The sequence below is a fragment of the Littorina saxatilis genome, linkage group LG9 (genome assembly GCF_037325665.1).
Source record: "Littorina saxatilis isolate snail1 linkage group LG9, US_GU_Lsax_2.0, whole genome shotgun sequence".
Taxonomy (NCBI): domain Eukaryota; kingdom Metazoa; phylum Mollusca; class Gastropoda; order Littorinimorpha; family Littorinidae; genus Littorina; species Littorina saxatilis.
In genome coordinates, this window is record NC_090253.1 from 61,378,652 (window position 1) to 61,403,914 (window position 25,263).

The 25,263-nt window shown below is 42.3% G+C and overlaps 1 protein-coding gene across 1 annotated transcript; it reads right to left on the minus strand.

The window, feature by feature from the left end:
• Positions 1 to 1,378: 1,378 nt before the first annotated feature.
• LOC138976704 (all-trans-retinol 13,14-reductase-like) lies at positions 1,379 to 23,994 on the minus strand. The gene is made up of 12 exons (XM_070349572.1): positions 23,677 to 23,994; positions 20,671 to 20,853; positions 19,768 to 19,874; positions 18,089 to 18,220; positions 16,175 to 16,376; positions 15,828 to 16,025; positions 11,138 to 11,257; positions 7,697 to 7,817; positions 6,832 to 6,962; positions 4,775 to 4,941; positions 3,941 to 4,100; positions 1,379 to 1,566 (listed from the first exon to the last, which is right to left on the minus strand). Exons 1-12 carry the CDS (start codon positions 23,891 to 23,893, stop codon positions 1,418 to 1,420), a joined length of 1,887 nt encoding a protein of 628 aa, XP_070205673.1. The 5' UTR covers positions 23,894 to 23,994; the 3' UTR covers positions 1,379 to 1,417.
• Between the last annotated feature and the right edge of the window lie 1,269 nt (positions 23,995 to 25,263).

Below are 25,263 nucleotides of genomic sequence, written 5' to 3' on the forward strand. Positions count from 1 at the left end.
AATACTTTATTATCTCATAGAGAAATTCATGCGTGGTACATAACAATAATACAAACAAGACATTGATTTTACATAAAACATATAGCACTATATAACAGGGCAGGTTATAGAAACACCTCCCACATACCTCTCTGGACATTCCTTGCATTGTTCTTACGCATTCAGACATGAACACATCCATGTCTCACTTACACATCGCACACATGGACATTCGTATACGCTCAACTTACCCATTCACACATGGACATTCGACCACGCTCCACTTACACATTCTTATACGCTCCATTTACACATTCACACATGGGCATTCTTATATGCTCCAGAGAGAAAGACAGAGAGAGAGAGAGACAGAAAGAGAGAGAGACAGAGAAATCTAACATTATTCACAGCATTAATTTAACAAAAACTACAGACGGAATAAGTTTAAAAACGAGATCTTCACAGAACTTAAGTACATTTTTCAAGAAAAACAAGAAGGCAAGCACAAACAAATGCTCATTCCATATTTCACAAGGTGATATAGCCATATCAGTTGTACCCTTTTTTTGGAGACATAATTGTTATTCAATCACATATAAGACACAAAAAGCTATTGATAAACATTATAAAAACAGCAATAACCTTTAATTTTTCTCCATTCACCCTTTCATGTTCATTCCCATCAAACTTCAATCGCCTGCAAGAATCCAACCTGACTTTTTTCAATTATCGGCTTAAGTCCTCACAAAAATCTAATGCTGTGTGTTTCTCTTGCATGCCATTACTTGGGCTGTTTTGTCACTACTTTCACAGGTGGGTTTCCGTTACTAGACCGACCACTGATGTTTGCAGAGTGTGAAGGCCTACAAGGCCATACCGTACTCTAGACAAAAACATGATTCTTGACTATCTCTCATATTATATTAGACGCATACGGCTGACAAGTTGCAGTTTAGGGTTAATATAGTCCATAATTATAACATGTATCCACCTACATCATATTATTTAGTAACAGACAAGCTGGCGCTAGCCAATGAACAGGTACAGAGGTTGGCCTGGACTAACACAGATTCGCCTTGTGCATAAAATAAATGCTGTAGGTTCACACTTCTATCATTGCTTTTTCTAAGTCAAGTGAAAATTCTGCTGGAGAGATGACTATGCTAAGTGTGAAAGCTTTGTAACAGACGCTTAGCGTCTTGCCATATTTGAATTTAAAAAGATTCTATCGTTAATCAACATTCTGCTGGTTTCTTGCGCTTTGCCAATACATTGTATAATATATATGTATCAAACAAGTTTTTCTTTGTGGTGGACGACATTGTTACGTCTTACAGGACTGAAAAGAAGATACAGTAGAATGTCTCCCATGCGACCCGTCAATGGAAGCCACCCCCCCCCCCCCCCCCCCCCCCCCGACAGACTCCGTGTTATCAGCTCATTCTGTCTTTTTGGGCGCCTCCTCCTTCCTGATGGTGTCCCGCTGCTTGCCGAAGTCGGTGAGCAGGTTGCGGTGGAGGATCTGCGAGGCACAGATCAGCCCTGCGTACAGCACCGAGGTGAAGCCGCACAGCAGCACGTCTTGGCCTGGGACACACACACACATCTCGCTGTGGATAGTTGACAACAACACCAACACCAACTGTGTGGATGCTTGCTTGTTATGGCCTGATATGAGCTGATAACTTGTCTGTTTTTTCCAGCATTATGACATTGAGGTACAGTGGAACCCCCCTTTTAAGACCCTCCACTTTAAGACCCCCTCCTTTTTAAGACCTTGTTTTCTCAGACTTTCTGTTCATTGCCTCAGTAAAATGACCCCCACTTTAAGACTCCCTCCTTTTTAAGACCTTGTTTTCTCAGACTTTCTGTTCATTGCCTCAGTAAAATGACCCCCACTTGAAGACTCCCTCCTTTTTAAGACCTTGTTTTCTCAGACTTTCTGTTCATTGCCTCAGTAAAATGACCCCCACTTTAAGACTCCCTCCTTTTTAAGACCTTGTTTTCTCAGACTTTCTGTTCATTGCCTCAGTAAAATGACCCCCACTTTAAGACTCCCTCCTTTTTAAGACCTTGTTTTCTCAGACTTTCTGTTCATTGCCTCAGTAAAATGACCCCCACTTTAAGACTCCCTCCTTTTTAAGACCTTGTTTTCTCAGACTTTCTGTTCATTGCCTCAGTAAAATGACCCCCACTTTAAGACTCCCTCCTTTTTAAGACCTTGTTTTCTCAGACTTTCTGTTCATTGCCTCAGTAAAATGACCCCACTTTAAGACTCCCTCCTTTTTAAGACCTTGTTTTCTCAGACTTTCTGTTCATTGCCTCAGTAAAATTACCTCCATTTTAAGACTCCCTCCTTTTTAAGACCCGATTTTCTTGGAGTTTTGAAGGTCTTAAAAGGGGGGTTTCCAGTGTGTACAGTGGTACAGTGAAAACTGTCAAATACGGTCACTGGACTTAGCGGACACTCGCAGAATACGGACAGTCAGTCTCGGCACGGACTGCTTTACACTGTAAAACACCTGTACGGTACGGCCACCTCGGCATTACGGACGCGGACACGTATTTTGGGTCCATAATAAGTCATATACCTGCTAAATACGGACATCCACAGCAAGCTGGGAAGTTCGATCGACGAAGAAGACGATAAATCGATCAGTTGATATTATTCGGTATCTGAGCAGCTCTCGCGAGACACGCTATTTGTTATGCTTTGAACATCGCGAGAACTTCGAACCTTGGCTTGTGCAGCTCGCACGAGATCGCTGTACCGCATGCTTTGCTATGCTCTGAAGTTTGCGAGAGATTACGAGTAGAGCTTGGAATACCGATAGAGTCTATTCTTGGTGAGTGTTTTAAGTCGACGCATTTGATTGGCTACTAGAGTTCCAAGGCAGCCAATCCAACGCGTGGAACGTGTTCGGCGGAACGGAAGTGAAAGTGTATGAGTGAATGTATCTTCTCTTCGAAAGAGTGATTCGTGTTTAACAAGATGGCAGCAAGAAATTCAAATTCAAGAAAAGGAAGAAATGCGCTGACTTTAGAACAAAGGATAAATGTTGTCAAACAACTGGAAAGTGGGAAATCATGCCGAACGATTGCACAAGAGCTTGGGTGTGGGAGAACGCAGATTTCGAAAATCAGCGTCGATCGGGAAAAAATAATGAAGTTGTGGGAATCGGGAGACGGACGTGCTGACCAGAAATGGGTTTCGAAGAAGACAACCGAATACGAAGAGCTAAATGACGCCGTGTTCGAGTGGTTTTCAACCAAACGTGCGAATCACATTGCCATCAATGGTCCACTCAGACAACGCTGGACAAATTCTTTCAAAAGCTGATGAGTGCAGAATGAGGTGAATGTGAATGTGTTGTATGAATGAGATCCAGTAACTTTTTAACAATTTAAATTTATACAGTTGATATGATAAAAAGCTTTTAAACTTGTTTTACAACAGTCAATATTAAATGTTTCTCTATTTAATCTAAACAGCTTCTGTTTTTCTTATAAATGTACATGTACAGTACTCTCTCTCTCTCAACTTGACTTTGTCGCGTTTACTTGCACCTGTCTAATAAGGACACCTGCAGAATAAGGACACTTTTGTCTGGTCCCAAGGGTGTCCTTATTTGACAGGTTTTACTGTACCTGTAATGTGAGCCCCTTTCTGACAAAATGACTTTTTTTCTCTCTAAAATCTTCTTTAAAAATGTTTTGCATCCGTAAAGTTAAGTTTACCTGCAATCGACAGGTGGTCTAAGCTTACTTGTAATTGATACTGCAAATTGTACCTGTGTCTGATAAGTGTACAACTTATCCTAAGTTGGTAAGCGTAAATCTTATCTCTGATAAGCATAAAGCTTACCTGTAACTAATACGAGGACAGCTTATCTGTCATGTAGAGGCCAGGTATGTTAGTGTCAGGCCTGAGTTTAGTGATGGCTTCAGGTGTAAAACTTACCTGTCATGTAGAGGCCAGGTATGTCGGTGTCAGGCCTGAGTTTAGTGATGGCCTCAGGTGTGAAGCGACTCTTGCCCTGGTCCAAGCCGTACATCTCGCCCTGTGGACAGCCCAGGTAGTACTTGTTGCTCACCGGCGTCCCCACCTCCATGTAGGCTTTCTGTCAACATAAAAAAAACATAACTGTAAAAAAGAACAACCAATACCCTGAAAAAGAAAGGACAATGGAAGCAGATCACAGCCTCCGATGAGGCATACCCCTGCAACTGTACTTGCCTCCAGAATTTCTGTCAACGTAAAGAACATGACTGTCGCATAACACTGTCTGCAGAAAAAAAGTTTCTTTCAAGACACTCACTGAAGGGTTCCAGCAAGCCGTGTCCCTTCATTATAGGTTAACATTTCTGTTGAATTAGCTCCAGCCTTTGAACAGTCATCAACAACACTCTTATGACTAAAATTATGCAGGTAATTACGTTGTTTTTTAACTGCAGTATACAGCAACGGCCAAGACAGGTTAAGCTCTGTATACCAGTGCAAACTGGACTGAACTGAACTGAACTTTATTTTATTATACAAGGATAAAGATTTAAGGCTTGGCCTTTTGTAACAATCTTTCCTTGACACAGGTACAGTGGAACCCCCCTTTTAATACCTTCACAAATCTGAGAAAATCAGGTCTTAAAAGGGAGGGAGTCTTAAAATGGGGGTACATTTACACAGGTTATCAACAGAACATCTGAGAATACAGGGTCTTAAAAGGGAGGGAGTCTTAAATTGGTGGTCTTAAAAGGGGGGTTACACTGTAGCACGTATGTAAGTGTAAAGGCAGACCTTGCCGTCGAGCTGGGGAAAGAGGTGACAGCAGATTCTCCACATCTGTTCCCCGATGCTGTCCTTGACGTTCTCGTAGTCCTCACCGCGGTGACGCAGACGTCCGTTCTCCCAAGACTCGAACCAGTCCCAGCGCGCCAGGGTGATGATCAGCACAGAGCTCTTACCTGCACAGGTACATTTCAGGTGAGATGTCACATTTTCCAAGCAGAATTCTCTCATCACGAGCAAACTCTTACTGACGGCACATTCATCCTCCGGCTCCGTTCATTCCTTACATTAACACTTGTGACGTATGAAGGGCGTGTGATTCTAGGAATGTACATCAGAAACATAACAAGAAGGGCAAAGCCCATACGACTCACATGCTTTACACATTTTTCCTACCAAAATACATGTGACCTTGACCCAAGGTCAAGGTCATCCAAGGTCATGCAACACAAAGCTGTTAATTCAAGACATAGGAAGTACAATGGTGCTTATTGGCTCTTTCTACCATGAGATATGGTCACTTTTAGTGGTTCACTACCTTATTTTGGTCACATTTCATAAGGGTCAAAGTGACCTTGACCTTGATCATATGTGACCGAATGTGTCTCATGATGAAAGCATAACATGTGCCCCACATAATTTTTAAGTTTGAAACAGTTATCTTCCATAGTTCAGGGTCAAGGTCACTTCAAAATATGTATACAATCCAACTTTGAAGAGCTCCTGTGACCTTGACCTTGAAGCAAGGTAAACCAAACTGGTATCAAAAGATGGGTCTTACTTTGCCCTATATATCATATATAGGTGAGGTATTGAATCTCAAAAACTTCAGAGAAAATGGGAAAAATATGAAAAATAGCTGTTTTTTAGGCAACATTTATGGCCCCTGCGACCTTGACCTTGAAGCAAGGTCAAGATGCTATGTATGTTTTTTGGGGCCTTGTCATCATACACCATCTTGCCAAATTTGGTACTGATAGACTGAATAGTGTCCAAGAAATATCCAACGTTAAAGTTTTCCGGACGGACGGACGGACGGACGGACGACTCGGGTGAGTACATAGACTCACTTTTGCTTCGCATGTGAGTCAAAAATGATATCACATTCCCGAAGGAGAACTCTCTCGTCACACGCCGCGTATTCTTACTCGACATATATCGTTCATTCCTTACACTAACACTTGTGACGCATGAAAAACATATGATTCAAGGAATGTAATTCAAAAACAAAGCCGGTTTTTTGCTCTCTTAAAACAATTCTCATTTGCTCTACAATTCATGTCAGTGTTCTCAGAAACACGAAAATATCAAGCATGCATTCCCCGGAATTGGCGTATGGCTGCCTAAATGGCAGGGTAAAAACGGTCATACAAGTAAAAACTCACTCGTGCAAAAAGACACAACTGAACGTGGTAGTTTCAGCCCATGTATACAGAAGAAGAATATTGCATATCTATACCAGAATCTTGCATATCTATACCAGAATCTTGCATATCTATACCAGAATCTTGCATATCTATACCAGAATATTGCATATCTATACCAGAATCTTGCATATCTATACCAGAATCTTGCATATCTATACCAGAATCTTGCATATCTATACCAGAATCTTGCATATCAATACCAGAATATTGCATGTCAATACCAGAATATTGCATGTCAATACCAGAATCTTGCATATCTATACCAGAATATTGCATATCAATACCAGATTATTGCATATCAATACCAGAATATTGCATGTCTATACCAGAATCTTGCATATCTATACCAGAATATTGCATATATCAATACCAGAATCTTGCATATCAATACCAGAATATTGCATGTCTATACCAGAATCTTGCATATCAATACCAGAATATTGCATGTCAATACCAGAATCTTGCATATCTATACCAGAATCTTGCATATCAATACCAGAATATTGCATGTCAATACCAGAATCTTGCATGTCAATACCAGAATCTTGCATATCTATACCAGAATCTTGCATATCAATACCAGAATATTGCATATCAATACCAGAATATTGCATATCAATACCAGAATACAGGACCAACCTGGGTGCCTGTCAGCGAAGGTTGGGTCCTTGGCGGAGGGGAAGGAGATGTAGCACAGGGGGACCGGGGCAGAGGTCACATCCTCCAGGGGCAAGCGCAGGTAGTCTCCCATCGCCGCGTTGATGTTGTTTCTGAAACACATACCGTCCACACTCACATTTACATTTTTTGTCATTTTTCTTTTACATTACTTTATTGTCCCATTGTTGTGAAATTTGGTTCGCTTCCTCTCCAGTGGAAAGCTAGCAGCAACAGAGTCGTGTTACCCAGGTGTCTGCGTGTTTAGGTGTAATCAGCCACCTGCACTTATGGCAGAATGATCAAGGTCTTTTACGTGCCAAAGTGGTGACACGAAGGTGGAACATGGATACCGTCTCTTAGTCTGCACATAAAGTTGACTCGTTTCCGTCCCGGCCCGGATTTGAACCTGCGATCGTAGGATCACAGGTCCAGTGCTCTACCAACTGAGCTACCGGGCCCCCTTTGACTCCAATCATCCCAAGTAGGTGGGTATTTACAACTAACACTGAGCGCTTACAATTAAGGTACTTAACGATTGTGCCAGTACATACAATTACAGTGGAACCCCCTTTTTCAAGGGCACATTTCAAACAGTCAGCAAAATTAAGATAATACAGTGGACCCCCCCCCCCCCCCCCTTTTAGTTACAACCTCCAAAAATTCAACAAAATCAGGTCTTAAAAAGGCGGGAGCCTTAAAATGGGGTTAAATTTACAGACGTTATGAACAAAAATCAGAGAAAACAGGGTCTTGAAAGACAAAGCCTCAGTCTCAAATTAGGGGGTCTTAAAAGGGGGGTTCCACTGTATTCACTGTAGGTGACACGCGAAGAGAGAGTACTTACTGTGAGTAGTACCAGGTGTTGCCCGAGGGCAGCTTGAGGTCAGCCTGACTGCCGTCCACACCCACGAAGGTCGTCAGGAACGACACGCTCGGACCGACCTTGTCAAGCAGCGGGTAGATACCTGCACAAACACTCTCACTGCAGGTAAGATTGCAAACACAAATTCCAAACAGAAAGTTTGCCAGTGTTTCAAAAATGAAGGCTCAAAAACAGAAAGTTTGCCAGTGTTTCAAAAATGAAGGCTCAGAAACAGAAAGTTTGCCAGTGTTTCAAAAATGAAGGCTCAAAAACAGAAAGTTTGCCAGTGTTTCAAAAATGAAGGCTCAAAAACAGAAAGTTTGCCAATGTTTCAAAAATGAAGGCTCAAAAACAGAAAGTTTGCCAGTGTTTCAAAAATGAAGGCTCAAAAACAGAAAGTTTGCCAGTGTTTCAAAAATGAAGGCTCAAAAACAGAAAGTTTGCCAGTGTTTCAAAAATGAAGGCTCAAAAACAGAAAGTTTGCCAGTGTTTCAAAAATGAAGGCTCAAAAACAGAAAGTTTGCCAGTGTTTCAAAAATGAAGGCTCAAAAACAGAAAGTTTGCCAGTGTTTCAAAAATGAAGGCTCAAAAACAGAAAGTTTGCCAGTGTTTCAAAAATGAAGGCTCAAAAACAGAAAGTTTGCCAGTGTTTCAAAAATGAAGGCTCAAAAACAGAAAGTTTGCCAGTGTTTCAAAAATGAAGGCTCAAAAAGAGAAAAGGGCTGCTTCTACATGTCGAACATTTCTCTTTTGACAAACATTTTGTAAATATAGCTATTTAAAATATAGCTATTTCATACTTTTGAGGTAAAAATTTAGCCAAGCAGTTTATTTAAACTAATATATAACAAGAATAAATAATGGATGGAACTTAATCATGTGATGAGCAGACAGTATGGAAGTGAAAGCTAAAATCATGCTTTCATTACATTGCACCCCTCTTTAACAGATGGAAGTGAATCATGTGACAGGGGTCGGGCGAGTTCGAAATTCCTCTGAAATCGCCCGCCGGGCGGGTTCAAATTTTGCTGAAGTACAAAGTCGTTAGGCAACGTAGTCAATCGGAACGGCCGGCGAACAAATATCTCTGCGGGCGATCTCAAAATCTGTCACTTCTCTACTGCCCACTCATCCCCCCCCCCCCCCCCTTCCCCCACTTTGAGGACTCAGGACTACCATCAATCAATGTCAGACACATTGGCTAGACAGCTACCCCACTCCGCCTCACTTGACCGTGTCATCACCCCTCCAGTGCCACGAGCCGCTGGCGATTGCATCAGCAGTCAAAATAGTTAAACCCCCCCTCCTCCCCCCTCTTTGCGCTATTCACTTCACCCCCTCTCTGATCTTATCCTGCGCTCACCAATCCTTCAGAGACTTTCACATGTTGTAAAACAGTTTCCTCTCAGATAAAAACTCGGTCATTGACCCCGAGTAAGAAGGTCAGTGTCTCGACAGGCAGCTGTGTTCAGATTGCAAGTAAGGGTCATTGACCCAGGTCTCAAGGCCAACCAGCTTTTACAATGCATCTACCTTTGATCTGACCGCCCATCCAGAGCAAACATATTCCCCCTAGCCCTCTGTATTTTTCCTTTGATGTGCCTGCTATGTACCACTGATCCAGTTTCTGGGAAATGTATATAATTATGTCATTGACTGCAGGGATACTCATCGAGACCGTTTTCCCAAATATGTTAACACCAGCTTTGCTGACCAACTTAGTACAAGTAGTGACAGTACTACTGCTGTCAATTATTTCCCTTCAACTAAGGAAGTAAAAAAAAAACCACCCAGATCCACTATATGTGATAAAGAAGAAAAGACAGACCTTCAACAATAGGACAAGGGATGCAACTCTGCTGAATCAAAAGCATAAAGATCACCTGTGAACAATTCTAGGATCAGGAAATCTGAACATTTGTTTGTTTTCATTAGGAAATAGAAATGAAATGTAATGCTTTTGATTATTTATGACTTAAGCTGTGGTAAATGTGGCTGGTATGCAACTTTTACAGTAATATTAATAACACAGACATAAAGAAAAAGAAACAAAACAAGAAAGCAACTTAGAAAATGTTTTGTTTGTAGTCAGCTTTTTATACTTGGTTTTATACAACAAAAAACATAATTTAAATTAAAAAAAAATGCTGATTTACTCTTTTGTAGTGTGTGTTTATGTGGTAAGTAAAGTTCCATAGTAAATTACTTTGTAAATTGTGTGGTAGGGGTACATAAAGGGGGTAACTTTTAGTGAGGTTTAGTGTGTGATTGTGTGACAGGGTGTGAATGTGGTTTTGATTTCTTGTTTCTTTGTGGCGGCTTTTATTTTAAATTCTTTATTAAAACAAGGTTAATTAGCATTATATTAAAACATAGCATTTTAGTCATCAAGTTTTCTGTGTGTTTGTGGTAGTTATTAGTAGTGCAAATCCACATGTATGCATTATAAGTATGAATGTACGTCTTTTGTGTATGTGGTTAGCAAGCGACGAGCCGCTGGGGCGGTTGTAAGAAATCCCGGCAAGTTGGGGGCCGGTTGGGATTTGGGGGGGCCGGTTCAATTTTTGACTTACCGGCCCCCCTGGCCTGTAGCAAAAAAAGTTAAGGTACACCCCTGATGTGATGAGCAGACAGTATGGAAGTGAATCATGTGATGAGCAGACAGTATGGAAGTGAAAGCTAAAATCTTGCTTTCATTGCATTGCACCCCTCTTTCAACACCTACCTCTGTCAATCACAACAAATATTAGGTCAGAGGTTGTCAACAAAACATCTTAGAAAACAGGGTCTTAAAATGGGGGGCTCAAAAAGGGGTGTTTCACTGTATTACATGGGTGTTACTGGGAAAAATCAAAAAACCTGAAAGGCAGGGGTCCAAAATGCTCAAGTTTGAAAGAAAGTTTCTGGACACCGACGAAACCAAATCATAATAAGCAAGATGGCGGCAAATCCAAGGGAGCGAACTGAGAAAGCACGCGAACCGGTGTCAAAAGTCGGATCGGAACCGTTGCTCGTTATCAGTGATCGCGCTAGGTATTTTTCAAACCGGTATGACGTCATGAGCTGGCTACAAGGCTCTCACGAAAATCGGTAAGCTTGCCAAGGCAACCAGTAAAAGACAAACAATGACTTACAATACATTAAATCAATGTTTATCGGTAAACGCGATCCCTGGTTATTTCAACTTAGCGAAACGAAGCTTTTTTTTCTTTCTTTTTTTAAAAAAACCGGAAAACCGGAATTTCCGGCTTCAGATTTTTTCAAAAACCGGAAAGCCGGCAAAAGCCGGAAGAGTAACACCCATGGTATTACGAAAGTCCTCATTGGCACATTTTCCCCCACCAATCTTTATAAATGAAACAAAAAACATACCTGCTAAAAAACAACAATCATGCCGATAAAACAAAAGAGGTGTGTACTTACAAGACTTCTTGGCCACATCTTGAGGCAGCAGTCTCTTGAAGGTGTTAATGGCGCCAGCATCCGAGACGATCTTCTTGGCGTGAATGTCGACGTCACCGGAGCTACGAGACACTCGCACACCTGTTCCAACATGACAATAAAACCACAGTTACCTTCATGGAATCCGTCAGCCAAGAATTCTAAAATACAAAGAATGCAAAGAAACTCGAAGACCCGAAGCGCACAATCTTTCCAGCGTAAACGATTCTTCTCGGCGTCTCAGACCTCAGGCCAGATTTTGACATGGGATAAAGCCATCTACTTGGACCTATACCACAAATCAACACTTACCAAAAATCATCAGTCTGTGCGTGCAGTGGGAATATTTCCATAAAATTAATTTCTAACCGGGCATTATAGTGACAAACTGCAAAAGTAATTCAGCAAAACATTTCCATTCCCCGGACGAAGATGTAATTTTTTTTTTTTTTTTTTTACAGATTTTTTGTTCCAAGTGAAGGGGTGGTTTAAAACCCTGTCATTTTGTTCATTTCATTTGCATTCATTTATTATCCATTGCTGGGAAATTCAGGTGGAATCCTCCCAGTGCTACGCTAGCAGCATCAACAGCATCAACAGTCGCCTTACTTGGTACATGCATGTTAACATGCAATAAGTCACCAGCACTTCTGGCACAATGACCAAGGTTTTCATGTGCCACAACAGTAACACAGGAATGGGAATGGATACCCTCTCTCAATCTGCACACAAAACTTGACCCAAGCCCAGACCTGTTTACCCTCAACCCGAGGCAAGAGTACTTTCCCAAAATGTTGAGTGTATTTTTCAAAAAGTTGGTGTACTTTGCAAGCAAAACCATATGGGCTAGGGAAAATGTACGTGTTTATGTAAGAATAGCATGTGTTGTGAACACCTTCAGAATTTAACTCCTTCCAATACAACAGGGATAAAACAATTTTATTTACCTGTCAGTTTATAGCATTATAACCAGTGTCTTCCAAACAGATCGATAATGAAAAGATGAAGTTCGTGAAATAACATCTGCGGTTGACAGTGGCAAGTTCATTTTTACAATCATCTCAGAAAACATTGCTTCAGCACGGACTATACAGCTTTTTCTTCTGGCAGGATTTGCTTTGCGGGAATGAACTTCATAATTCCTTGGCAGCTTTCAACGGATTTCTTTGCAGCAACCTTGTCCAGGTGAGTTTTGGAAATGCAGTGTCGTTCGATGTCATATTTCCCAGCATGGGCAACGGAGAAATCTGATTTACAATACTTGCAGTGTGCATGACTCTTTCCCATAGTACTAGTAGACTCCACAATTCCTGGCTCTTTCTTATATTTCTCCAAGAAAATCTGCTGCTTCTGCTGTTCAGACTTGGTACGTACAGTCATTCGAAACTGGCACATTTTACAGCTTCATTTTGCCACGATTGTCCAGACGATCGCACGTGCCAACAACTGAACAAGGTTTCCACAGCTGAAGACTCGCTGTCATGGTTATCTCCCTTCGACCGAAACCGGTATCAGTTGTACCATCCCGTAATCAGCACTCCAACACCGGAAAACGTATTCTAGACTTTTTCTTATGCGTATTTTGTGCGTGTGTCGCGTATTTGCGTACTGATAATAATTTGGCGTACAAAATACGCCCAAATCGTACTGGTAAACAGGTCTGCAAGCTGTCACACAAAACTTGACCCAAGCCCGTCACACAAAACTTGACCCAAGCCCGTCACACAAAACTTGACCCAAGCCCGTCAAACAAAACTTGACCCAAGCCCGTCATTGGAACCCATGACCCGAGGGTGAATAGTCCATTGCTCTACTAAGTGACCTACCAGGGCCGGGATGCATGAGAAAGTTACCGACAGGGTGGGAGCCAGCCGCGGTATTGGATTGGGTAAAATTGATATTTGCTGTGATTTCAACGAGACAGACGCCGCAGTTTGTTCTCTCCCGTTTGTGCGGCACCCACTTTTGCTCCCGGCACCTCAGCCCTTGTCCCATTTTGAACACTAACAAACTCACCAATAGCAGTTCCCTTGTCCCCTGTTGAACACAAACAAACTCACCAATAGCTGTTCCCTTGTCCCCTTTTGAACACTAACAAACTCACCAATAGCTGTTCCCTTGTTCCCTTTTGAACACTAACAAACTCACCAATAGCTGTTCCCTTGTCCCCTTTTGAACACTAACAAACTCACCAATAGCTGTTCCCTTGTCCCCCTTTGAACACTAACAAACTCACCAATAGCTGTTTCCTTGTCCCGCGCCCTTTTGAACACTAACAAACTCACCAATAGCTGTTCCCTTGTCCCCTTTTGAACACTAACAAACTCACCAATAGCTGTTCCCTTGTTCCATTTTGAACACTAACAAACTCACCAATAGCTGTTCCCTTGTCCCCTTTTGAACACTAACAAACTCACCAATAGCTGTTCCCTTGTCCCCTTTTGAACACTAACAAACTCACCAATAGCTGTACCCTTGTCCCCCTTTGAACACTAACAAACTCACCAATAGCTGTTCCCTTGTCCCCTTTTGAACATTAACAAACTCACCAATAGCTGTTCCCTTGTCCCCCTTTGAACACTAACAAACTCACCAATAGCTGTTCCCTTGTCCCCCTTTGAACACTAACAAACTCACCAATAGCTGTTTCCTTGTCCCGCGCCCTTTTGAACACTAACAAACTCACCAATAGCTGTTCCCTTGTCCCCTTTTGAACACTAACAAACTCACCAATAGCTGTTCCCTTGTTCCCTTTTGAACACTAACAAACTCACCAATAGCTGTTCCCTTGTCCCCTTTTGAACACTAACAAACTCACCAATAGCTGTTCCCTTGTCCTCTTTTGAACACTAACAAACTCACCAATAGCTGTTCCCTTGTCCCCTTTTGAACACTAACAAACTCACCAATAGCTGTTCCCTTGTCCCTTTTTGAACACTAACAAACTCACCAATAGCTGTTCCCTTGTCCCCTTTTGAACACTAACAAACTCACCAATAGCTGTTCCCTTGTCCCCTTTTGAACACTAACACACTCACCAATAGCTGTTCCCTTGTCCCCTGTTGAACACTAACAAACTCACCAATAGCTGTTCCCTTGTCCCCTTTTGAACACTAACAAACTCACCAATAGCTGTTCCCTTGTCCCCTTTTGAACATTAACAAACTCACCAATAGCTGTTCCCTTGTCCCCCTTTGAACACTATTAAACTCACCAATAGCTGTTCCCTTGTCCCCTTTTGAACACTAACAAACTCACCAATAGCTGTTACCTTTTGAACACTAACAAACTCACCAATAGCTGTTACCTTGTCCCCTTTTGAACACTAACAAACTCACCAATAGCTGTTCCCTTGTTCCCTGTTGAACACTAACATACTCACCAATAGCTGTTCCCTGGTCCCCTTTTGAACACAAACAAACTCACCAATAGCTGTTCCCTTGTCCCTTTTTGAACACTAACAAACTCACCAATAGCTGTTCCCTTGTCCCCTTTTGAACACTAACAAACTCACCAATAGCTGTTCCCTTGTCCCCTTTTGAACACTAACAAACTCACCAATAGCTGTTCCCTTGTCCCCTGTTGAACACTAACAAACTCACCAATAGCTGTTCCCTTGTCCCCTTTTGAACACTAACAAACTCACCAATAGCTGTTCCCTTGTCCCCTTTTGAACATTAACAAACTCACCAATAGCTGTTCCCTTGTCCCCTTTTGAACACTATTAAACTCACCAATAGCTGTTCCCTTGTCCCCTTTTGAACACTAACAAACTCACCAATAGCTGTTACCTTTTGAACACTAACAAACTCACCAATAGCTGTTACCTTGTCCCCTTTTGAACACTAACAAACTCACCAATAGCTGTTCCCTTGTTCCCTGTTGAACACTAACATACTCACCAATAGCTGTTCCCTGGTCCCCTTTTGAACACAAACAAACTCACCAATAGCTGTTCCCTTGTTCCCTGTTGAACACTAACAAACTCACCAATAGCTGTTCCCTTGTCACCTTTTAAACACTAACAAGCTCACCAATAGCTGTTCCCTTGTCCCCTGTTGAACACTAACAAACTCACCAATAGCTGTTCCCTTGTTCCCTGTTGAACACTAACAAACTCACCAATAGCTGTTCCCTTGTCCCCTGTTGAACACTAACAAACTCACCAATAGCTGTTCCCTTGTCCCCTGTTGAACACTAACAAACTCACCAATAGCTGTTCCCTTGTTCCCTGTTGAACACTAACAAACTCACCAATAGCTGTTCCGTTGTCCCCTTTTGAACACTAACAACCTCACCAATAGCTGTTTCCTTGTCCCCTTTTGAACACTAACAAACTCACCAATAGCTGTTCCCTTGTTCCCTTTTGAACACTAAACAAACTCACCAATAGCTGTTTCCTTTTGAACACTAAACAAACTCACCAATAGCTGTTCCCTGTTGAACACTAACAAACTCACCAATAGATGTTCCCTTTTGAACACTAACAAACTCACCAATAGCTGTTCCCTTGTTCCCTTTTGAACACTAACAAACTCACCAATAGCTGTTCCCTTGTCCCCTTTTGAACACTAACAAACTCACCAATAGCTGTTCCCTTGTTCCCTTTTGAACACTAACAAACTCACCAATAGCTGTTCCCTTGTCACCTTTTAAACACTAACAAACTCACCAATAGCTGTTCCCTTGTTGTCACACAGAATGCTTGTGACAGGGGCTTGTACCAGAACGCGGCCGCCGTTCCGCTCGATGACGTTGATCATGTGAAAGGCGATCTCGGAGGGGCCGCCAATAGGGTAGAAGGCTCCGTTCCAGTAATGGCGGATGAGAAGGGCGTGCAGGATGAACGGCACTTCGTTGGGAAAAACACCTGAAATGGACAAGATGTACTGATAAGCAAATATGAAAATCTCTAGCAAACGCGTATTTGTCTTGCTATTTGCAGTTGTACATCGCCGTGAACTGTGGGGAAAAGGGGCGATCAATAAGCGTTCATTATCATAATCATCACAAACTGACCGTAGTCGCCACAGATGTAGGAGAGAACGGTCTTGAGGTCCTGGTTGTCGGTCAGCCCGTCCAGCGTCTCCTGCAGCGTGACCTCCGTGTACTTGAAGCAGGAGAACAGTAGTCGGTACACGCCCGTCTTCAGCAGAATTGTCACCAGCCACCGGGGCAGCACTTTCAGAATGATGATGCCGTTGAATGCTTTGTCTGCCACCTGGCCACAAAGACATAAGTGTACAAGTTTCAGACAGCACTTTCAGAATGATGATGCCGTTGAACTGTCTGCCACCTGGCCACAAAGACATAAGTGTACAAGTTTCAGACAGCACTTTCAGAATGATGATGCCGTTGAACTGTCTGCCACCTGGCCACAAAGACATAAGTGTACAAGTTTCAGACAGCACTTTCAGAATGATGATGCCGTTGAACTGTCTGCCACCTGGCCACAAAGACATAAATGTACAAGTTTCAGACAGCACTTTCAGAATGATGATGCCGTTGAACTGTCTGCCACCTGGCCACAAAGACATAAGTGTACAAGTTTCAGACAGCACTTTCAGAATGATGATGCCGTTGAACTGTCTGCCACCTGGCCACAAAGACATAAATGTACAAGTTTCAGACAGCACTTTCAGAATGATGATGCCGTTGAACTGTCTGCCACCTGGCCACAAAGACATAAGTGTACAAGTTTCAGACAGCACTTTCAGAATGATGATGCCGTTGAATGCTTTGTCTGCCACCTGGCCACAAAGACATAAGTGTACAAGTTTCAGACAGCACTTTCAGAATGATGATGCCGTTGAACTGTCTGCCACCTGGCCACAAAGACATAAGTGTACAAGTTTCAGACAGCACTTTCAGAATGATGATGCCGTTGAACTGTCTGCCACCTGGCCACAAAGACATAAGTGTACAAGTTTCAGACAGCACTTTCAGAATGATGATGCCGTTGAACTGTCTGCCACCTGGCCACAAAGACATAAGTGTACAAGTTTCAGACAGCACTTTCAGAATGATGATGCCGTTGAACTGACTGCCACCTGGCCACAAAGACATAAGTGTACAAGTTTCAGACAGCACTTTCAGAATGATGATGCCGTTGAACTGTCTGCCACCTGGCCACAAAGACATAAGTGTACAAGTTTCAGACAGCACTTTCAGAATGATGATGCCGTTGAACTGTCTGCCACCTGGCCACAAAGACATAAGTGTACAAGTTTCAGACAGCACTTTCAGAATGATGATGCCGTTGAACTGTCTGCCACCTGGCCACAAAGACATAAGTGAACAAGTTTCAGACAGCACTTTCAGAATGATGATGCCGTTGAACTGTCTGCCACCTGGCCACAAAGACATAAGTGTACAAGTTTCAGACAGCACTTTCAGAATGATGATGCCGTTGAACTGTCTGCCACCTGGCCACAAAGACATAAGTGTACAAGTTTCAGACAGCACTTTCAGAATGATGATGCCGTTGAACTGTCTGCCACCTGGCCACAAAGACATAAGTGTACAAGTTTCAGACAGCACTTTCAGAATGATGATGCCGTTGAACGCTTTGTCTGCCACCTGGCAACAGAAATAAGTGAACAAGTTTCAGCAAGAACGATATGCCGACGATATCCAGGGAGGATTATGTGCCACCGGTTGACCAGAGAGTAGCAAAGTGTCAAGTGAGCCTTGCCAGACACAAGACTAATTTGCCACCTGTCCCAGCGCACTGAAAAATCAAACTGGGGAGCATCACACATTTAATTGCTCCAGAGATGCCCCTTACAAGAAACTGCAAGACGAGATGTATGCATGTGGGTGTGTGTGCACTTGCAGATGCATGTGTGGAAAGTAACATTGGATAGACAGAAAGAATATCAAACAGTGCAGGCAGACAGAAACACTAGAGGTGAAACATAAAGGTGTACCCACTGAAATAAGCTCTTCGTATTTCTTGATAGCGGTCTCTTCCTCTGGGAAGAAGTTGACGAGGTTGTCAAAGTACTGCTTGCGACCACTCTTCATTCCGTAGCGCTGGGCCTTCTCCGGGTTTCCAATGGCAACCTGCAGCCACACAAGAACAAAACTTATGACAACCTCCAACAAGTCGCGTAAGGCGAAAATACAACATTTAGTCAAGTAGCTGTCGAACTCACAGAATGAAACTGAACGCAATGCCATTTTTCAGCAAGACCGTATACTCGTAGCATCGTCAGTCCACCGCTCATGGCAAAGGCAGTGAAATTGACAAGAAGAGCGGGGTAGTAGTTGCGCTAAGAAGGATAGCACGCTTTTCTGTACCTCTCTTTGTTTTAACTTTCTGAGCGTGTTTTTAATCCAAACATATCATATCTATATGTTTTTGGAATCAGGAACCGACAAGGAATAAGATGAAAGTGTTTTTAAATTGATTTCGACAATTTAATTTTGATAATAATTTTTATATATTTAATTTTCAGAGCTTGTTTTTAATCCAAAGATAACATATTTATATGTTTTTGGAATCAGAATATGATGGAGAATAAGATGAACGTAAATTTGGATAGTTTTATAAATTTTTATTTATTTTTACAATTTTCAGATTTTTAATGACCAAAGTCATTAATTAATTTTTAAGCCGCCAAGCTGAAATGCAATACCAAAGTCCGGGCTTCGTCGAAGATTACTTGACCAAAATTTCAAGCAATTTGGTTGAAAAATGAGGGCGTGACAGTGCCGCCTCAACTTTCACGAAAAGCCGGATATGACGTCATCAAAGACATTTATCAAAAAAATGAAAAAAACGTTCGGGGATTTCATACCCAGGAACTCTCATGTCAAATTTCATAAAGATCGGTCCAGTAGTTTAGTCTGAATCGCTCTACACACACACACACACACAGACAGACACACGCACATACACCACGACCCTCGTCTCGATTCCCCCCTCTACGTTAAAACATTTAGTCAAAACTTGACTAAATGTAATTAAAAAGGCACAAGTGAGGTTTGCCAACCCACTGCAAGAAATTCCACGTGTTTAATCTTCTTTCCAGCACAACTGAACTCATGGCTTTACACCCAAGTAACGCTGATGGGGTCTATGTCGACCAAAAGAGTGGGATTCCCTGTAGGTGGAGTTCCTGTAGGGGGATTCCCTGTATACAGGGAATACCACAGGGTGTAGTTCCTGTAGCGGTTCGCTGATATAGATCTCTGAAAGTCACGTGATGCTTAGCGACATCGGTAGAATTTGATGTTTTTCAATCTTTTTTTTATATATCTTAAAAATTCGAGTATGGTTTGCAAGTTTTATTGAAAAACTCCACCCTGTGGGATTCCCTGTATACAGGGAATCCCCCTACAGGAACTCCACCTACAGGGAATCCCACTCTTTTGGTTGACATAGACCCCATCAGCCCAAGTAACACACTTAGTAACACACACACACACGAATGCCCACACACACATACACATTTGTTGTCTACACTATGAGTGGGCTTAGCTTCTTTGCACTTTTTTTTCAACATAAATGTAAATCAGCAATAAAACAATTAGAGCTACAAATACCCCCGTTTTGGGAGTGGCATGTGAGGTTGATTACCTCAGTGCAACAGGAACAAACCACCAACCTCATCAAACTGATCGTCCATGGGGGTCCAGTCTAGCTGGCCGCCGGTCAGTTGGTCCAGCAGGTTGCGACTCCTGGTGTTGTTCATGTCACCGATGTAGTGGATACCTAGCACAATGGTAATTACAATGAATAAATGATTTTTTAATTGACCATTAGGTAATGACTCCCACTGCCAGAATCTTGACTCTCTTTTCTCTACTGAATCAAGTTTATATTTCCTTCATCATGCAAGGTCCATTAGACGGTATTTAACCAATTTACCACCAATCCCCGGAAAAACAAACAATTAACTCATTGTCTCCCAGGTACGGATATATATCCCTACCCACTCATATGGCTCTATCTGACCAGGTACGGATATATCCGCTTAGACGGTTAGCTTCAGTCGCTTCCTGTAACGTCCATCTAACGCCTGCATTCCAGCGTGTTGATACACAGTTACTACAATTCTGCGTGACCTGCTGCAGCACAGCTGGTCTCAGCCAAAAAATTCTTGGTCAACATAGGTGGGGTAGAAAGTGTTAAACAAAAGGACGAGACTATACGTAATCCCTACATTCTTGCTGTCAGACTCTCCTTATAAAAAATGTGTGAGACACAGAAGGTTCCTATCCTTTGCAGATGATGACAATATTCAATTTTCCTGCGGAAGAACTGAAATGGTGCCGGAAAACTGCTTTTTCCAGAGAATAACCAAATTTTGTCATCATACCCCTAAGCATAGGTTTTTTTTCAAGCAACATTCTTCTGCAGAATAATGTTGGAAGCTTTTGTGTTTTTGCATCACTTTTTCCACAAAATAATTGTTTAAACTTTTTCTGCAGAATCATCCGCTAAGGATAGGTTCCCTACTAGACAAATAAGAATACAAACAACAGGAAACTGATCATAACTCCCCCACCTGTGTCAAACTCGTATCCTTTCTCCACAAAGGTGTGACAGCACCCCCCGGCCTGGTCATGCTGCTCCAGCACCAAGGTTTTCTTCCCCGCCCTGGCCAGCAACACAGCCGCCGTCAGCCCACCAGCGCCGCTGCCGATCACAATCACGTCTAGGTCCTCCGGGATCTTGGCCGGCTTGAATCCTGCAACAACACAGCTACACATGCAGTGATCCAAAAACACATAGACTAGCTGCTAACATTCCAAAATTCAGAATGGAAGGAGGGAGGGGGGGGGGGGGGGGGGGGGGCAGCGCGCGCACAAACACACACACTCGTCTTGATTCCCAGCCTACTGCTTCTTACTTGGTTGTGTAGTTATGCTTTTAACCTGGGGTTTTTTCTCTTTAGATTTTGTGAGGGAGGGAGGGGGGGGGGGGGGTTGCAGGGGGCACAACGGTAGCATGAATCCTGTAGGATTTGATTAACCTGTAAAATGAAACAATGGAATTTTAGCTTTAGAAATAGAAGACAAAAATATATTTTGTTTGTTTGTGGGGAATGTACAAGACAAATTTAGTCCACTCAAAATCTAAAGTAGAGCAGACGGGGCTAGAAGGGTTATAACGTGTGGAGTGAAAGCAAGGATTCATGAAAACAGGGAAGTTCCACTGCATGCACTTGAACACAGGTTGAATACAATGTTTGCTTTAACTAAAAGATAAAAATCTGCTGAAGTGCATGATGTAATAATATATTTGTCAGTCTAACCTTCACAAAATGAGTACTTATTTTTTCTCTAAGCATAGACTGAGCATGCTTTTCATTATCCTGACTTTCATACAGCAAAAAAGAATCCTCCCGCTAAATTGCACTCCTAACTAAAACTAGCAGCCTGCCTGCTACCAGTGTCGAGAGGTAGTATATGTCAATGTCACTAATTAAAAAATCATTGAACAAATGTTAACAGTGGAACAGACCTACTGGGACAGGCTGATCTTCCTTAATCCAGTGTGGGATTTTCAGTGGGGCGACCACCCCCAACCCAGTGCGTCCCCGGGTGGCGGATAGGGGAACGGTCTTCAGATATGGAGATTCGCCGCTTGAGACCGCGGACCAAACTGGCGGTGTTTCCTACCAGGGCGGAGTGGGGTAGCAGGCGGCACTGCTACCCTCTTTGAAATGTTCCATCGTCCATTGACGGGACTCATCTAATGCGATTAAGGGCGCATTAAAACCCTAGCTCCGGGTGGGATCCCGGCAAATCCTCCCTCCTGTGCTCTCAGGGTAGGACGTACGGACCATGAGCTAAGGGTGAGGTAACCCACGACAGAAAACCTCGAATGCTGAAGACGGAGGACCCGGGCCGCACGGCGCATTCTAACAAACCACAGGTACACGCGCTTACGCAAATGATGACACTATCAACCAGCACAGATGGAAATGGCGCTAAAAAAAGACTGCGAACGCCAAGAAGAAGAACCGACCAGATTTTCATAGTTTTGTTTCTTAGTCGTAATATTATTCTAACGCTGTCTAAAATGCATGCATATATGTCTAGCAAACACAACCTATTTGATTTTAGGAAATCAAATCCAGAATCTATCAAATGCCAGCAAGTCATTCTGCTGTCAGGGAAGAATAGGTCAAATCTAAAGCACAAAACCACTGAACATACATTGGGAATTGTGGCCTGAACAACTACTTTAACACAGGGTTTAAGCTTAGGCCCCCCCCCAAAAAATAGGTCTGTTTACGGTAACATAGGCAAAAACAATAGGGTCGGTATGTCGGGATTTTTTATTTTTTTCCTCCAAAAAACAATATTTTTACGTTATTTTGCACAAAAAAAAAAGATTTTTTTTTTGTTTTCCTCAAATGGCAAAAAAAAGTCTAGGGTCGCGCGAAAAAAATAGGGTCGGTCGGGTTACCGTAAACAGACCCTTTTTTTTTTTGGGCCTTAGCATAATTGAATGTTCAATCACTAACTTCAAGGTACAAGTGTGATATTATTCAGATTATTCCAAATCCCAAACTGAATTGTTCACCTCAATCTTCAGGCAATATGTTGGACAGTTTTGCTGTTGTCGTTGGTGTTGTTGTGGTAGGTATTGTTAGCAATGTACATGCCTTTAACCATAAGGAATATTTATACCTGAATGAAAAACGACAGACAAGCCACAGAACAAATTACAAGGAATCAAAGTATGAAATTAACCAAAAGTATTTCTTCTATATGTCGCCTAGCCTATGTTCTGTTTATAAATATAATTCTCTTCTTTTTGGAAACAAATAGTCCATCTGGATCCTACCATGCAACTGTCAGAAGTAGGTACCAATTTACTTATTAAGGACTGTCCATTGCAACGTTAGACGTTAGGGGGCCCCATCTCTCTCTCTCTCTTTACGCTTTATATTTGTGTATAATATGTAATGTGTAAATATTCATATGTTGTTGTTTTTCTCTACCTTTTTTTCTACGTTAATATCCGTGTAAATATGTGATTAGATTAGTCCCCTCTCTGGGCGAGGGCTGGTTGAAAAAAAGCTCGTTGTATTGCTTATGCCACAATGACAACCCTCGAAAAATAAAATTTGATTTGATTTGATTTGATTTGATTTGATCTCTCTCTCTCTCTCTCTCTCTCTCTCTCTCTCTCTCTCTCTCTCTCTATACCAATGCTTATTCTGTTATCCTCTTAAAATAAAGAATTGTCATTGTCATTGTGCGTGTGTCTCTCTCTCTCTCTCTCTCTCTCTCTCTCTCTCTCTCTCTCTCTCTCTCTCAGTTGAAGTCTCTCTCTCTCTCTCTCTCTCTCTCTCTCTCTCTCTCTCTCTCCCCTCTCTCTCTCTCCCCCTTCTCTCTCTCTGTCTCACTCTTTCTCTCTCTCTCTCTCTCTCTCTCTCTCTCTCTCTCTCTCTCTCTCTCTCTCTCTCTCTCTCTCTCTCTCTCTCTCGTACACATTGTGACTGACAGTGTCAGTAAAACAACCAAGCGAATTAAACTTTACTGGGACAATTACTTACTCTGCTTTAGAACGGCATCCCTGGCCTGTGGATCCACTACCAGTTTCTCTTTGGGTTTTCTGTGGTCAACCGCAAACGGATTTCTGCCCGGTCTTGGGCCACTGAACAGTCGCGTCAGCAAGTAAATTCCAGTGTATAGTGCCAGTCCAATGAAAATCCAAGACGGATTCGCAATTATATGATCAAAAAACTTTTCAACAGCCGTTATGATAGCCATTATGACGGCTAAGGACTCAAACGAATGCTGCCTTTATCACAGCTTCTGTGCTGTTATGATAGCGAGGACTGTATCGTCTGCTTCTCGACCTTTGTTCCGTGTCACGCTGTTGGGTCCGAATAAGAAATTTACCATGTTAGAATAAAATCAGAGGCATTTGAACGCGCTTTGTGGATAAGATTTATTGCAATCTGCCTGTCTTCCTATTTACTGCTGGATAACAGAAATTAAAAAAACAGGGTCTAGTTTGATTGCAATCGTACGGAGCCTGTTACTTTGTTGCGGAGATCTGTTTAGGCCGGGTTAGGCTGTATTATGTGTTAATAATAGTAATCGTGAAAGACTGAGACGGCTACGGCACGGTACTCCGGTAGAGAGAGAGAGAGAGAGAGAGAGAGAGAGAGAGAGAGAGAGAGAGAGAGAGAGAGAGAGAGAGGAGAGAGAGAGAGAGCGGCGGGGGGGGGGGGGGGGGGGGGGGGGGGGGCGCGAACACACACACACAGTGACACACACACACACACACACACACACACTCTCTCTCTCTCTCTCTCTCTCTCTCTCTCTCAGTTTCTCTCTAGGGACAGGTTGTAAGATTAGGCTTTGCCTAAAACCTCTATCCTTTGGTAATAAAGTTCAGTTTCAGTTTCAGTTTCAGTTTCTCTCCACTTTCCAAGGGAAAGAACTCTTCATTGGAGTTGCCCGTTTTTTAACGTTTGTTACTTCCCTTGTGTGGACTGATTCGTCGGTTGATTCATTGGTTGATTTTTTTTTAATCTAATTTTTTTTAAAGGAACGGGCATCCGTACAGAAATATAATGACTCTGTCAATGGTGCTATATTTAGAATGACAATTCTTGTGCGTGAAAGGCAAGTGTCATATTGTGCCTGCAAGCCAGTGACTGAGTGAGAAATTAGTCTCTTTTTCAAGTGTGAACTTTGTGCCCTGGACAACCTACTGAAGGAGACAGACAAACAATGAATGAACAGCTTGAACAGCTTGAGCTCATGCTTCTTTTCTCTTTCTTCTGATCGTTTGTTTGTTTGCTTGTGTGTTTGTTTGTTTATGTTGTTTTGCTTTTTTGTTTGCTAATTGTTTGTTTGTCTATTCTGTTTGTCTGTCCGTCCGCTTGTTTTTGTTGTTGTTGTTTTTTCTTTGTTCGTTCGCTTGCTTGCTCGTTTGTTCGTTCGTTCGTTCGTCTGTTTGTCTTTTTGTCTGTCTTTCTGTCTGTCTGTCTGTCTGTCTGTCTGTTTGTTTGTTTTTTGTTTGTTCGTAAATGAACACCGAAAACGGTTCTTGAATGGATTTTCGAATTTGTCAGTGAAAGTTAAGAAACTGACAAAAATCTCAGTCTATGTATAAAAATGACGAC